The sequence below is a fragment of the Corvus cornix genome, chromosome 9 (genome assembly GCF_000738735.6).
Source record: "Corvus cornix cornix isolate S_Up_H32 chromosome 9, ASM73873v5, whole genome shotgun sequence".
Taxonomy (NCBI): Eukaryota; Metazoa; Chordata; class Aves; order Passeriformes; family Corvidae; genus Corvus; species Corvus cornix.
In genome coordinates, this window is record NC_046339.1 from 25323654 (window position 1) to 25338660 (window position 15007).

A 15007-nucleotide genomic window follows, 5' to 3' on the forward strand; every position below is an offset into this window, starting at 1 on the left:
AGGCCAGAGTTCTAATGGTTTATTTAGTGTGGAGAACTATCCCAAGTACATGGTCTTGGTGCTTTCTAGAATTGTTTGGTGTTCTTCCTGGCTTCTACATAATTATATGTCATGGTTTGACACTGGCCCAATGCCAGGCACCCACAAAAGTCACTCGCTCACCCTCCCCTGCCACAGCTGGGTAGAGGAGGGAAAAAGAAATTAATGAAGGGTCCATGAGTTGAGATAAGGACCAGGAGAAAACACTTCAAGGGCAAAACAGGCTCAACCTAAAGTTGCAAACTGAATTTATTACTAACAGAGTTGGTGGAGGATAATGAGAAGTAAAATAAGCCCCTAAAACACCTTTTCTTCCCCCAACCCCTCTCTCCTTCCCACTGACAGCGGCGCAGGGAGACAGGGCACGGGGGCTTGGTCAGCTCATCACCCGAGTTTTTCTTCCGCTGCTCCGGGAGAGGAGTCTTTCCCCTGCTGCACCGTGGGGTCCCTCCCACGGGAGACAATTCTCCATGAACTTCTCCAGCGTGGGTCCACTCCCACGAGCAGCAGTCCTGCCAAACCTGCTGCCACGTGAGCCCCTCCCACGGGCACAAGTCCTCCCAAAACTGCTGTGCCATGGGTCTGTCTTCCATGGGGTGCAGTCCTCCAAGGCCAGGCTGCTCCAGCCGGGAAGCAAGGACCTCTCTCCGCCAGATCTCCCACTGGATCACAGCCTCCTCCAGGCATCCACCCACTCTGGCATGGACACCTCCCCCAGGGGCTGCGGGTGGATCTCTGCATCCCCATGGATCCCCAGGGGCTGTGGGTGGATCTCTGCATCCCCGTGGATCCCCAGGGGCTGCGGGTGGATCTCTGCATCCCCGTGGATCCCCAGGGGCTGCGGGTGGATCTCTGCATCCCCTGTGGAAACACAGCTGCTTCGCCAAGCTCTTCACCACGGCCTGCAGAGGAGCCTTGGCTCCAGCACCTGGAGCACCTCCTCCCCCTCCTTCTCCACTGACCTTGGTGTTGCCATGTTGTTGTTCCTCACATGTTCTCACCTCCTCCTCTTCTCTGGCTAGAAAAAACTGTGTGCCCTTTGTTTTGATTTTCTTCTTAAATCTGTTATCACAGAGGCATTACCAATATCTCCAATTGGCCCAGCCTTGGCCAGTGCCATGTCCATCTTCAGAGCCATCAGGGATTGGCTCTGCCAGACATGGTGGAAGCTTCCAGCAGCTTCTCACAGAAGCCACCTCTGTGGCCCCCCCACTACCAAAAACCAGGCTGTTCAAAACTAATGCGCTATATTAGTTGGATATTTGGCAATTAACATAATTTTTATGTGAACCATGGAGTGCTGGAACAGAGTGGAATGGGGTCTTTAAGTAGGATCTGAGTACATTATTTTTATGATCTATGTCTTTATCGTGTGTGGAGAATGTCAGTTCAAAAGACTTCTACAGATCCTTTGCTTTCCAGAGCTTCTAATACGTTTTTATTTAGGATGTAGAATTTTAGCAAGGAACTGGAGATAAAAATCTGGCAGCCAATTATAGTCTACTGAGAACTCCTTTCAATATTGCTTTCCTCTATCAGACTCTCCTAATTTGCAAGTGTCCCAATTCTGCCATGGGAGCACTGCCTACCTGTGAACACAACCAGTTTTCGGGCTGCCAGAAAAAAGCCTGGATGGGATCACAGAGGGGAAAACTTGCAGGGCCAGAAGAGATCAACAGTGGCAGATATGAGAGTCAGGATCTTTTTTAGGATTAACTGCAACTGGGCTCACATTCCACACAGAGAACATGTTAAGCATTTGAAACCAAGAATGCATTGTGCTTCTCAAGTCCTTTCCGTGACACCGCACATAGGAAAGAGTAAGATGGCCTTTCCCAAAATTGGAAACCTTCAGCATTCCCATTTTTTTATAAAGTTTAATAAGAATGGATTTGTGATGCAGCGTGAGTAGTTAATACAGAGCCTCCTAAGTCAGTATCATGCTTAGAGAAATGGAGCTTGTGGTGGTAAGTACTGGCATCCGTCAGCTGCACTGGAAGAACAGAGGGAGTTTTATAGGATTGACAATACAGTAATTTTTTTCTTTTTCCTTTTTTAACTCAGATTTTTTTTGATGTCTGATTTTCAGCCAGGATCACAAGCTAGAAGTAATATGTACTTGGTTGTTATTAAATTGTAATTCCTTGTTTCCTTCCATGAATCATGTCTTTCAGAAATTCTGAAACCCTCTTTCCCAGAACTCTCCGAATTCCATGATTTTCACCCAAAGTCTTAAATGTAAAAGTTCACTGTAGCAAAAGTGACATGGATTAGCAAACTTGAATATCAGGACCAAACCAAATGTAGAGTAAGACAAAAAGCCTCCATCATCTCTCACCTTGGAGGAGACAGGGATTGTTTGCCTTCCATTCCCTCCAACATTATTCAAGCTGTGTGCCTTATAACTGCACTTACACTGTGCTATTCTCCCCAAAATTTGTATGACTTTTTTCCAAGTGAGGAAGTGCTGCTCTGGCCCTCCACCACCATCGTCTGCCTATGTTCCCTGGATTCCTCCCCTTACCTCTTCTCTCATGCTTAGTTCCCTGGCAGAGGCCCTCTTGCTGAGCTTTATCCAGCAGCAGAACTCCCTTGCCAGCTCACAAGTTCCCACCTCTTATTAAAGTTCATTTCTTTATTGACCCTCCAGGTCACAGGAGCTGTCATTTTCTCAGCCACAAACTTGCTTCTCTCCCTTTGTGCTCCTAGGTAGGTCCATTTCTTCCAAGTCCCAGGTGTTGCATTCAAATTAGAGTACATTTCTGGGTGGCTTATATTTTGGAAAGTAGCTGTTTCTCCCAGCTGTGATTCCTGTCTATGATCCCATTTTTGTGAAAAGCTCCTGAAACTTCTTAGCACAAGATTTGATCTAAAAATAAGGCAAGTTTGCTAACAAAACAAAACTGAAACAGCCAGGTTGCTATAAAATGCTTTTTAAAATAATTTACCAGGAATTTCTCAGCTCTTAGGTTCACTTCTTTTGTGAAATACAAAAAGCTTGCCTACATGAGAGCCAAAAGTCAATTTAAAAATGCCACCTATACTTCCTATCTAACAGACAGTCTTGAAGACAACTTTTTTCCAAACCTCAAAACAAAAATTTTTTTTTTCAAATCTAAAAGGAGAAAAGTTCCTGCCAGCCTTTCTCACCACAGTAGAATTGACCTGATTTACAGCTTCCGTTTAAGCTGGTGGGTATTACAAGAATTTTGTAACTTGGAGAACTTATTGCCTGTTACTGAAATGCCTATGTATGTGTTTAAATACCTGTTTTAAGGCACTCTAGTTAGAAAAGATTGGCCTTAAGCAATATAACCAGATGATCAGTTTCCTAGTTCCTCCTTGTGCCTTGGCACAGGAAAGGAAAGCATTTCCTCTTCCTTTTGAGGGCCCCAGACTTCCTGTGCCATCTATTTATACAATTGTTGTAATGAACCCCAAGTTAACCACTTCCTCTCCTAGTTTAGCTTAGGCTTTACATCTTTTTACTTCATGTCTTTATACTCCACTTGCAACTTCTCTTAAAAGTCATGTTCAGAGCTGCTCCTCACTAAACCCGTATTTGGAGTGCCTTTGGCAAGGAGTTCTCCTGGCCAGATGGCATTACTTGGATACACCAGATACGAAGGAAGACCAGACTATCACAGCCATATAAAAACCTGTTGAAAAGTTCAGATGGTTGGATTTGGAAAGGGGGTCACAAGATTTAACCAAAGTCTAGTGATTAAAGGCATTAGTTGTACCTGTTCTCATTAAATGAGCAGCCTAGAAGCCAGTTCAGCAAGAAGACAAGAGCAAGTTGTAGCTAGTTGTGCTCAACTATTGCACAGTGAGCATACAGAGGATTGGAGGGCATTGAAAACTGGAAGGACATGCAGAATTGGGGGCAGGCTCTGGGGAACAGGAGACAGCAAGACATCCTGTGGGAAAGAAGGTTCACAGCCAAAAGGGCTGGAGTCAGAAGTGGAAGGTCTGAAAGTTGTGGTTTGAGTTCCAGTTGAAATGGCAGGGCTGGTGGTGACAAGCATGGTCAATGTTCAGCTTTACCCACGCTCTTCAAGGGTTCTGGATCTGGATAAAGGGCAGGATCTGGATAAAGGTAGCTGGCAGATTTGCAGAGGGCTCCCCATAGTCACAGAGTTCGGGGTGGCGGGAGGTCTTGCAGGTGTCTGAGCTCAGCGTTGCCCTGGTTTTGGGCTGAGGCAGGATCAGACACTCGCTAGCTGGCTGTGAGGAGTGCCTGGGTGCACGGCACTGCTGTCCCTCGGGGACTTGCAGCACCTCTGGTTGCCATCTTCTTTAGAAGAGAATTTAAAACTTGTAAGACTGCTGCTGTGACATCTGGCTGTCCCTTTGCCAGACCATACCAGTCCCTTTCTTCTGAGCTTTCTGTGTGAATCCCATTTTCCAACTCCTCAGTTGGAAATTTTCCTTGGGACTTTCTATGGTACTTTACATGTTCCATAAGAATTGGTCCCCCAAGCTGGCCACAGCAGTCCAGCTAAAGCCCTATGGAACTAAGTACAGCAGAAGAATTTCTTCGGCATCTCATACGATGCTCGCAGTAATAGATCTTGGAGCAACTTCTGCTTTGGATGCAGCTTCCCACTATAAAATTGCTTCTCAGTCTCTGATTCACTGTTCTCCAGACTCCTGTGTACAACTCTGCTGTTTTGTGGGCTGTTCCCTAAATTGCATATGTTCACTAGGTGTTTCCTTTCCATATGTTGTGGCTGCCAACAGCACAAAGCCAAGGTACCAGTGGGGGATGCTGGAGGAATCCCTACGGAAGGAGAGCCTGCCCTCCACGCCTCTCCGGTGTCGCGTGAGGCCTGTGAGCACGTTTCTGGGGATGTGGTGTGTTGCCGTGGAGATGACACTTGCCATCCACGTTTATAATGACTTGAAACAATTCACTTCGCAATTAAAACAAGATCTATCCTGTGATAACCCTGAGGAAACAGTTAGTTACTAAATGCAGGCAGGGGGGCGGGAAGTGGATTTCATTGTTGGCTCTGCTGGGGTGGCTCCAGCTTGCTCCATGCTGCCCTGTCCTGCTCCGGTTTGTTCACAGTGCCCTGTTCTGCCTCTGCTTCCTGTCTCAAAATCCAGAACAAGTTCGTGTAAAGTTTAGGCTGCATTTTGCCTCACTTCTGCCACCCAGTGCAGTTGTCTTGAGGACGCTTATTAATAGTTTACCATCAATCCCGTTTTTGGTAGCGTGCTCCGCAACCATCTGCAACCTAACTCAATACCAGAATTTCACTATCCACCACCACTTTTCCTTCCCCACCTATAAACATTTGCCACAAGTTCAAGTGTGAAGAAAGCAGATGTCCCATATTTGTGCTGCTTTCCTCACTTGCTGGCAGAGACTAAGTCTCAGGGAGGTCATCTGGCAACCTGTGCACTCACAGCAACACTACTGAACCAGACTTTCTGTGTTCAACCGATGCTGCTCAGGCATCATCCCTGCAGTCCCGGGCAGTGCTGGCTGGAAACACACCACAGCCTAAGCCATGGTCCTATTGCTCTGTGGCTGGGAGCCATTGTATTTGGAGGGGCTCACGCAGCACAGGTGCTATCTGAGTGCCTCGAACTTGTGTGCCAAACAACGTGACTGTTGTCTGTCATGCAAGCTTTGTTCTCATCTCTTCCCCAAGGGGAGAAGCAAGTGCAACAAAGTCTTGCTTTTACTGTTCTCTCTCCCATTTCAAACAATGTACAGTGTTTGCTGGGCCTCTGTGCAAAGGGAGGCAGTGCAAAGCAGGGTGTCCTGCTCTCTTGTGGGGAGTGGGGATGTTTGGGGGGTGTTTGAACTGGGAGGAGTTCATTTCGTAGTGCAGGCAAAAGGCAGAGAGGGCTGCTGGGCACAGCTGCGTGTTGGAGGGGCACAGCCCTTCCCACACACTTCCTCTGTTGAGGTTCTTACAAATAATAACAATTATAATACAAAAGAAAATGAATGAGAATAATCCAGTGATTTTGCTTTCAGACTCTCATGACAGCTGAGCTGATGTGCAGCAAGGTGGTGCCTCTGCCTTTTGTGGTGTGGGGAAGGACCCTCGAGCTCCCCCACCGTGGGTGTACGCTGAGCAGGTTTGAGGCTGCCCATCCTTCCCTCTGTGCTTGGCCAGGCTGGTCGGAGCTCCTGACCCTGCCAGTTCCCCATTTTCTTATTCCAGCTCTCACCATCTCTGTGCAGCTGCATGTTCAGTTCTGTGCTGGATTCTGTCTTAAAATATGAAATGCTATCCTTTATTGTACTGTGTGCCATGGGGAGTTGGTCCTTTTTCTCCAGGCTGGACTTGGGGAAGGTGGGCTATCAGAGGAGCTGGCACTGCTGGGATGGAGGCTGCTTCTTTTTGGGAATGAGCATCTGGATTCAGATGTGTGCAAAGCCCAGCTCCTCAACATGGCCACAAATTCCAGTTATCCTTGAGAGAGGAGAAGGGAGGCTTCATCAAGAAAGGTGGCTGGGGGCAGTGGGCCAACTTAATAGAGTAGAAAGGGTGTGTAACAGCAGAGCCTCTCTGCTCATGTGTGCACCCAGCCAGGCTGCATGAGAGCTAGGGCTGATGGCCATGCCAGGGAATTTGAGCTGGAACACAGGCTTCGGACTATGCAGAGTGTTAGAGGAAGGAGGCCTGTTGCAAAATGCTCCTTCCTCTGCTTACCACAGAGACCAGGATGGTTTCAGAGACTGAAATATCCTCGGCAGCAGAAAGTGCTAATTCAGCCTTTCCTACCACTTCTATAGAGACTCCGTTTGGCCTTAAAAGAGCTGTTCAGGGCAGTCTGTCTTCCTGCAGGCACCCTGGCAGAGCAGGAGCTGAGGGGCAGAACAAGGCTCAGAAGACAGTGTTCGGGCACTGAGGGTGGCAGGGATGCTGTGCAGGGGCAGGATAGGGGCCTTCAGGCACAGTCAAGGGAGACCTGGGGAAGCAGGCAGGTGTTAAAGTAGCAAAGGAAAGTGCAAAGGAGTTTGAAGATTATTTTGGAAAGAGGAGGAGCAGAGTAGGCTGCAGTAATTCAAGAGGTGAGAGAGCACTGACAGCAAAGCTTTCCTCCTACAGGGGTGCACATGGCAAATCCTGATCCTGTTTGTCCTTGGTGTTTTTTAGGGTCTCTGTGTGTGCTCTGATGGGGCTGATGCCTTTTCCCAGGTGCCTTTTGGGGTAGCTTAGGGCAAAGCAAGCCACCCCAAGCCTTGTCGCTCATGAGCTCCAGCCCATCTTTGGGGGCTGCAGATGGGCAGAAGGCAGCCCAGGCAGGGTAATCCAGAGGGTGAAGTGTGGGTAACACTGCCATGGGCAGGGCACAGAGGCTGAGCATGCTGCCATCCCACCACCAGAGCCACTAACAGTGCCCTCTGGGCTGCTCGGGGGCTGCTGGTCAGTGAATAATCACAAAAATGGATTTCAGAGCAGAAGAAGGTACTGCATGGAAGATGAACAGAGAAGCATGGAAGACTGAACTGTTCCAGGTCTGTTCCAGTGCAGCACTGTGACTTCAGGATCCTTCCATATGATGGATTAGAGCCGTTTTTTCCTTGATGGTTTTCCCTGATTACCAGCCTTCACACTTGGCACCAAGAAGCAGAAGAGTCTGGGAAGACCCAGACACTATTTGCATTAATTGGTGTAAATGAGGAGTCATTCCGAATGTACAGAGCCTGTGCTGCTCTAGCAGAGCAGGATTTGGCCTACACTGGTTAGAATCATGAGAAGTTTTAACCAGTGATTTATTTCAACATCTCTGGCCTCACAAAAATATAATCCAATGTTTGCCCAAGCATCGCCTTCATGCTGAATATGATGTTTTCCAGTGTCTGAGAATAATAAGTCTTGTCAAATACGGGAGCATTTATGTGGAAGACAGAAAAGGAGGCTGTACAGGCAGAGCTCTCAGAAACATCACCCATGTTTGTTGTGAAAATATGTCTTGCTGAGCCTTTAAAGACATGCAGGTGTAGCTAAAAATGAAAGGTATTTTTGATGGCAGGCCTGAGGGCACTGACAACTTCAAATACAGTTCACTATTGAAAGCACTGTCCTAATTTCTGGCCTGAGATTTTATTCTTTAGGAAAAGTTAAAAAGAAATCTTGTTGCTGGGACTCACTGAAGACATTTTCCTGGGTTCTGCTTGCTGTGTTTTTTGCTCACATCTCACCTGTTTAATTTCTTGGATTTTCTACATTTGCCTTTCAAACAAAAAAGTTCAGAGAATAAGAAACTGAGCAAAGACAAATGGCAAATAAATAAGCTTGTTCAAACATGTATTGAAACTTTGTGTGTGTTACTTTTTACAGGCAATCATTGCAATCCCAAAACAAATTTAAATACCCTGCCTGTTAGTCAGAGGCAGAATGGCTGTGTAACAAGTTATGTCAAATTGGAGGCACAGCTTTAATTCCTTACTAATTAACCATGTTTCCTATGCAAAATCTAGTTTTATCCATGCAAAACAGTGCCAGTTAAGCCTGCCACTGGGGTGATCAGGTCTTCCCTCAGATTGCCCAGTTGTGAACAGTTTCCGGTGTTGCTCTTTTAAGTCAAGAACAACAGCCTTGTGAGGATGGAAAACAACTGCTCTCCACCATTCTGCCGCCACTTCTTGATCTTTTATGGCAGGTGTAGACAGGGCCTTCTTGGGTTGGTTTCTGTGGGAAAACCTTTTGTCCAGAAGGAGTACCCTGCCAGGAAGAGGGTATCAGATCTTCGGCTGTGTGTTGCTGTAGCTGTGGGATTGGATGGCACTTCAGTGCAGTTTGGGAGGTGAGACAATGTCCTTTCCCTTGGTCAGAAGGTCTGTGCTGAGCCATGAGACACCGTGTCTGTCTTTGGTAGGGTTTGTGGTTGAAGCAATGGGGCAGAGCTGCAGGGATCACAGCTGTTCCTGTGCTAATGTGTGGATATAATTGCACTGAAGCTTTGGCTCTGAAGACCTCTAAAACCTTATCCCTGTGTTTGGCCTCTATGGGTAACCATTTGCTGAGATTAGTGGCCAGGGTGTGCTCGAGATGGGTTCGGTCACAGTTAGAATTCAGCTGGTACACACAGGGTCATGCCGTGCGTGTTCGCAGTCCTCACCACTCTCTAAACCTCCCTCCCAAAATTTCTGTGTGGAGCAGGACCTTTTTTCATTTGAACCCATTTCTGAGCCTTTGAATCCTGGAAGGGATGCTAACGTCTGGATTTAGCCATGTTTACCTTGCAATTTCACAGAAAAATTCTTCCTGGATACCACAAAATATAACATAGTGTAGGGGCTTTGTGCTCAGTAAGAGACAATGCAAAGATTAATCTGGGACAAATATTTGTTTTTTAAATCTTCCTTTGCTGTGAAGCCAAGCATCCTGAACCCAGTGAGAGAGCTCTTCTATTTGGCTTCAGTGAGTCTTTGAGGTTGGCGTCTGTGCTGACTCTGGCTGGAACGTGTGAGCTTATCTGTTCTGTTTGCTCTGCACAGAGCCTGTGGTCAGATGGGCCGCAAGAGCAGGGCTGGTTCTCTCTGGGCAGCAGCAGTGGTTTTTCCTCTCTCTATGACTTTGTTTTTCCTTCTGCAAGGGGCATTGTTTCTCTGGTAGGAAATCCCAGGCCATGACTGCCTCTGTGTTTTGTTTCAGGCATCAGAGGGCGTTCCTGTGAAGTATTTTCAGAACCTGGAGGAACTGATAGAATATTACAAGAAGGAGAACATGGGTCTGGTATGGCACCTCAAATATCCAGTGCCACGAGAAGAGGAGGAGGCTGCTGATGAACTGGAGGAGGACACTGGTAAGAAACTCATGATGTGACTTGGTGATTGAGACCCTTGACTCATACCTCTTGACTGGAAATATACAGTGCAGGCAGGAGATTAGAACATGTGCCAAAAAATGGAGCAGAGCATAGAGAGGCCTGAGCTGGCGAGGCCCTGAAGCAGTGAACCCTCATGTCTCCTGAGGTACTGCACCTGGAGCATCAGCTTAGCTCACCTGAGGGAATACACTGAGTCCCTCTGTGGAAGAATACTGCATCTGGTGTGTGGGTGGGTAATCTGGTGTCCTTATCTGGAGTCCAACTGTTTATGTCCAGCTATCTCCCAAACCTCTGCACCCTCTCTTTGTCCTGCATCTGTAGGGCCCCTCTCAAAACAGAGATGCTCCCTTGGGGCTTGGAGCACATCCCTCTGCAGTGCTACGCAGCAGCTGAGGGGCATCTGAAACCCCCTCAGCTGCTCTGCTCTAGGGGACATTTCTGACAGTCCTAAGCAGAGGGCTTGGCTCCAGCAGTGGCAGACAGTCTAACTCCATGTACAGAGACAGGTGTATGATGAAGAGATGTGATTGGCATCATCCCGACTATTTTATATGAATGCCACTGTGGGTTCCTGACACTCACTGGTCTTGGATCATTCCTTGGATTTTTCCTGGATTACCCCTTGGATCTGCCATTGTTCTCCCAGAGGAAGGTCATGTCCACAGAGCCATCCTTCCTGTCCTGTCTGAGCCTGTGTGGAAATGATGAGCACTGCAATCAAACTTGTCTGAAGGACACAGTCCCTGGGACAGACAGACAGGCCCTGTGCACTAGGGCAGATTGATGTGCCTGTGCAACCCAGTGTCTGGGTAACCCTTTGATGGAACCCACTGTATATCTACCAGGAGCTGGAAGATTTTGGTACGCAATTTTCCCGAAGAAACAGAACAAAATTTTGCAAAGCTGCTCAGGAAAGATGTTCCTGGGTTTTGGCCAGTTGTACTGAGTCTCCAGCTCCTGGGGAGGGGAGGGAACCACAGCAAAAATAATACAGAGAGAGGCAAGCAGCAGGGAATCAAGTTCTAGCCAAGACTAAGAGCCTTCAGATGAAGAGAGATTAGCACTGGGTCTGGGTTGCTCATGTACAGAATTTAGTTTTGTTAAGGCACTTTATGCCATCATGCTGGAGCCATGTAGGGCCTACAGATGTCTGGCCATCTTAGATGTGAAACTGCAGAGGTGGAAGATGAGTACCCTGCAGATTAACCACCCATGGCTCAGTGCTTCGGTGTCTCTGAATCACAGCACTGGCCCAGGAGCAGCGGGTCAGTCCTGGGGGTCATTTTGTAATGCAAATTCCACCATTAGAAATAACCAAACAAAACCTCACAACTCAACCAGCTACATACAACACGTGTAACAAAGTGTTGGAGCAATTGGTATGAAAAGAAAAGTAACCATGGCTGGGATCAGCGGAGATGAACCCACTCTTCTCCTAGGAGAGGGAGATATGCTGAGCAGCAGGATGACACAGCAGGAAACCCCTTTTTCCTTCCAACTCAATGCCCACAACACAAGGCAGGATATTCAGCCCCTATGCACTGGGTCATGGGGTCTATTTTCTCCATCTGTGTTTGCTTACTTTAGCTGTTCACTTCTTTCCATTAGCAGCTTCTGATGCTCCTTCCATCATGTCCCTCCATCCATTCTACCTCAATAGCAGATCCCCATGATAATGGGAATGATGTGGGTGAGGTACAGCTATGTTCTCTAAGCATTATGTTCAACTTAACTAATTAACCTTCATAGCTGCTGTGCAGATGGGACAGTCAAAACTGGCTGGGGTGGAGTACACTGCCAGGCAGAGGCAGAGGCAGAGGCAGAGGCAGAGGCATGCGCTGCCTGCACATGAGGTCCAAGCCTGACACTTCATCCCACTGCTCTCACACCACTGCATCCCTAGAAACGCAGCTGGGCCAGTGCTGAGCCCTGAGCTTCCCAGCTCTGAGATCCCTCCACAGACCCTTCAGAAGGGATGGCTTCTGCAAAGGCTGCCCCTGCAGGGTGGGCTCTGCCCTGCCTGGGGTGAGGGACAGGAGGTCCAATTTCCATGCTGGAATGACTGTGCCTTTCCTTTCCTCCTTGCTAGACCTGGTACCCACACCTCCTATCCTGCCCCCACGCAACATCCTCATGGCACTGCCAAGCAGTGAGACAAAGGAGGTCTCTTCTCTCCCTGAAAACTCACGGGTGGCAGATGTGAATAAACTGTCCCTTTCTGAGACACTACTCCAGCGACTGCAGTACCAGGACACAAGCAGGTAAGGAAGGGCAAGTGACAGGGCTGCAGAACCAGCCTTCAGCCCAGTTCTGTGCTCACTGGGCCTCTGTGTTTGGGACAGCTGAGGATCTGTTTGATTGAACAAAATTACTCCTCATTTATACTACCAAATAAAGAACAGAATCAGATCAACAGTGCATTGGCTGCTCTTTACAGTCCAGCTGTTGTCTAGAAAAAATACATTTCTGAATTATTAAAATCACCCATTTACGTTCTCTGTTGAGGTATAGTTTTCTAATATAAAGGATGAGTAATATCTGAGAGAACTTGGTTTATTAGCCATGTGCCTAAACAGTGGGAATTTCAGAAAAATAAGAAAGCTGTTTGATATTTGGGAGTAGAGAGAAGAGCTGGCTTTTGACCTGTCTGTTTCCTTCACAGTGTTTCTGACGAGCATCTTAAACTCATCCAGGATTACCTGCGAGTTCACATCATCAGTGACTTTGAGATTGTGCAGACTGGCTCAAGCAGTCTTCCTCAACTGAAGAAATTGCTTACAGCTCTTTGCAAAGGACTCTTCAGGTAACTAGAAGCTGGTTTTCAGAGTACAATGCCATAACATTGTAGTCTAACAATGGTTCCATGTGCATGCGTTCAGAACCCTCATTTCTGGCATCGGAAATTGGCTTGCCCTCAAAACCAGTATATTTAGATCTCATGACCTGTGATTCTGGTCCAAAGATGTGAAATCTATATAGAAGAGACAGCTCTGACAATCAAGTTTCCTTGTAGGTGGTTTCAGTCAACGGAGTATTATACTTTATGCTGTGTTTAGAAAGAAACAAAACAAAAAATGCACTAACCGATTAAGTGCATAATTTGGTAATGCATAAATGACACCCACAGGATTGTCAAGCACAAGCCATTTATGGAAACAAGCACATATTGGTGTATAACTAGATTTTAAACACTGATTTTCCTTCCCCCTAATGCGTTGTGAACTTGGAGTGATTCCACTGGTGTCGGTGAAGGCCAGCTCAAATGAAAAAAAGGAACAAGCCTAGACTCTTGACTCTACAAATTTTGCCTTTCCTGTTTATAGACCTTCCATGTCCCAAATAGAAAAACTCTGACAGGGAACTAGAACATTGCAGAGCTCCCTCTTTCTCTGGTGGAAGGATGTTATTTCCCCCTTGCTGATTGTAAGCAAAGGGATCAGCCTGCACTCGTGCAGAGCTCTTGGAGCACTCTGTGGCGGAGGGTGCATATTTCCACACTTCTCTCCATGGCTTGCCATAACCTTCTCTCTGGTGTATCCAGAGGTGAGGCTGGTTGTGCTGCTGGCCTGATCCTGTTCTCCTAGAAGCCAGCTGCCCACAGACAAGCCCCTGGGAGGACTGAGGAGATTTTGTTCCAAGAGCTGCCCTTCTGCACCCTGCCTGAGCGTTTTGCTTCTCTACACCCATGGGAGGGGAGACCCAGGTAGCCAGCTAAGAATAAACCCAAACAATGGAAACTCAAATTGAATGAAATCACAAGTGAGAGTCTTGTGTTACTAAAATACCTCTGGTGCTGATGTTGTGAGGATGTTTGGCTTCTCCCATTTCCAACTTCTTATTCTACTTCAGCTTATCTGAGTTTCACAACCCTACTCCTCATAAATGCAGGTGGAGAGATGAAAGAAAGGACATGCAACAAGGACGTAATTCCCTCAAATGCCAGGACATCTTTAACATTTCCAGATATTCTGTAGGATTTCTGGTGGTTGGACATTGCAAAGTAACATGCTAGTGCAGAGCTGGGTGAGTTCTGCTGCTGGTAGAAGCCTGCTGAGCATAGGTCATGCTTGGTTTGAAAGACAGGTGTCTGCCAAGGAAGGTGGGAACCTCCCTTGGAATGGAAAATATGACCCCCTTCCCTCTGAATTATTATAACTTTGAAATTTAGGAGCTTTCACGCAAAGATATGGGAAAAGGAATAACAGTTCTTTACCAGTGTGTGTATGTATAACAAGGCAAGCAAACAACAACAATGGCAGTGACAACAAACAAGAGCAGCAAGCCCAGTGAACGGGCTCTTCCCGCTCCTGGAGCGCTTTCCCCTCGCTGCAGCTCCGCTCGCGGCCGCCAGGGGCGCTCGTGGCTCCCGGCCGGGCGGGGCGGCTGCGGGGGATTCCCCGCGCCGGCAGGGGGCGCTGTGCCGCGAGCTCGGCCCCTCTCTCCACACGGCAGTGGCGGAAGGGCTCGGCAGAAGGGATGGAAAAGGGGCTTCCTTCCCCAACCCCCGGGGCAGCCGGACCCGGTGCCCCTCCGGACGGCGAAAGGAGCTGTAGCGGTAACTTCGGAGTAGCAAGCTGGGAAGGCAGGCATGAGCAAAATCCCGGGGTGGTAGATGAGATGTATCAGAAACTCGGCAGCTGTAGCTGCGTCCCTGCACGGCAGGGGGTGCGAGTTACAGTGTAGCAAATAAACATAGGAGCAGTGGAAAAAAAAGCGACGGGGCCGGCCAGTGGCAGCCCGGCTCCTGAGCGGGGCAATGAAAAGCTCCGTGGGAGGGGAAAAGGCCCGGGATCCCAACTTTTCCCCTGAGGCACCTGAGCAGATGGTGAAGGGTCCTTTGGTGAGGTAGGGTCCAGTGCAACGGCCGCTCCCACGAGCAGAGCTGCACTCACGGTAGAAGAAAGGCAGCAGGAGACGGAATCCTGCAGTGGTGGTGAATTCTCCCCACAGCGACTGCAGCCTCCTTCCCATCCGAATGCCGAGAAAGCAAGAGAGCGCTAGGAGCTGCACTCAACCCCTTTTCCCCAGCCCAATTCTTGTGGTATCTCTGCCCTTCCACAAGAAACCCCCAGCTAAGAGGGCAGCCAGCCCCACCCTTCTCGGGGAAACTTTTTTGTCTGTCCTAAGTACCCGGTCGTTATTGTCTCTTAGCAACAAAAAATGG

At 48.1% G+C, this 15007-nt stretch overlaps 1 protein-coding gene across 4 annotated transcripts in view; it reads left to right on the plus strand.

Annotated features, from left to right (window-relative positions):
* INPP5D (inositol polyphosphate-5-phosphatase D) overlaps positions 1-15007 on the plus strand; it is a 62414-nt gene that overhangs the window by 25578 nt on the left and 21829 nt on the right. For all 4 annotated transcript variants that reach the window (XM_010390619.4, XM_039557233.1, XM_010390621.4 and 1 more), the window contains 3 exons: positions 9669-9819; positions 11933-12104; positions 12506-12646. In XM_010390619.4, coding sequence (XP_010388921.3) covers positions 9669-9819; positions 11933-12104; positions 12506-12646 — 464 coding nt within the window. The remainder of the gene's footprint in view (positions 1-9668; positions 9820-11932; positions 12105-12505; positions 12647-15007) is intronic.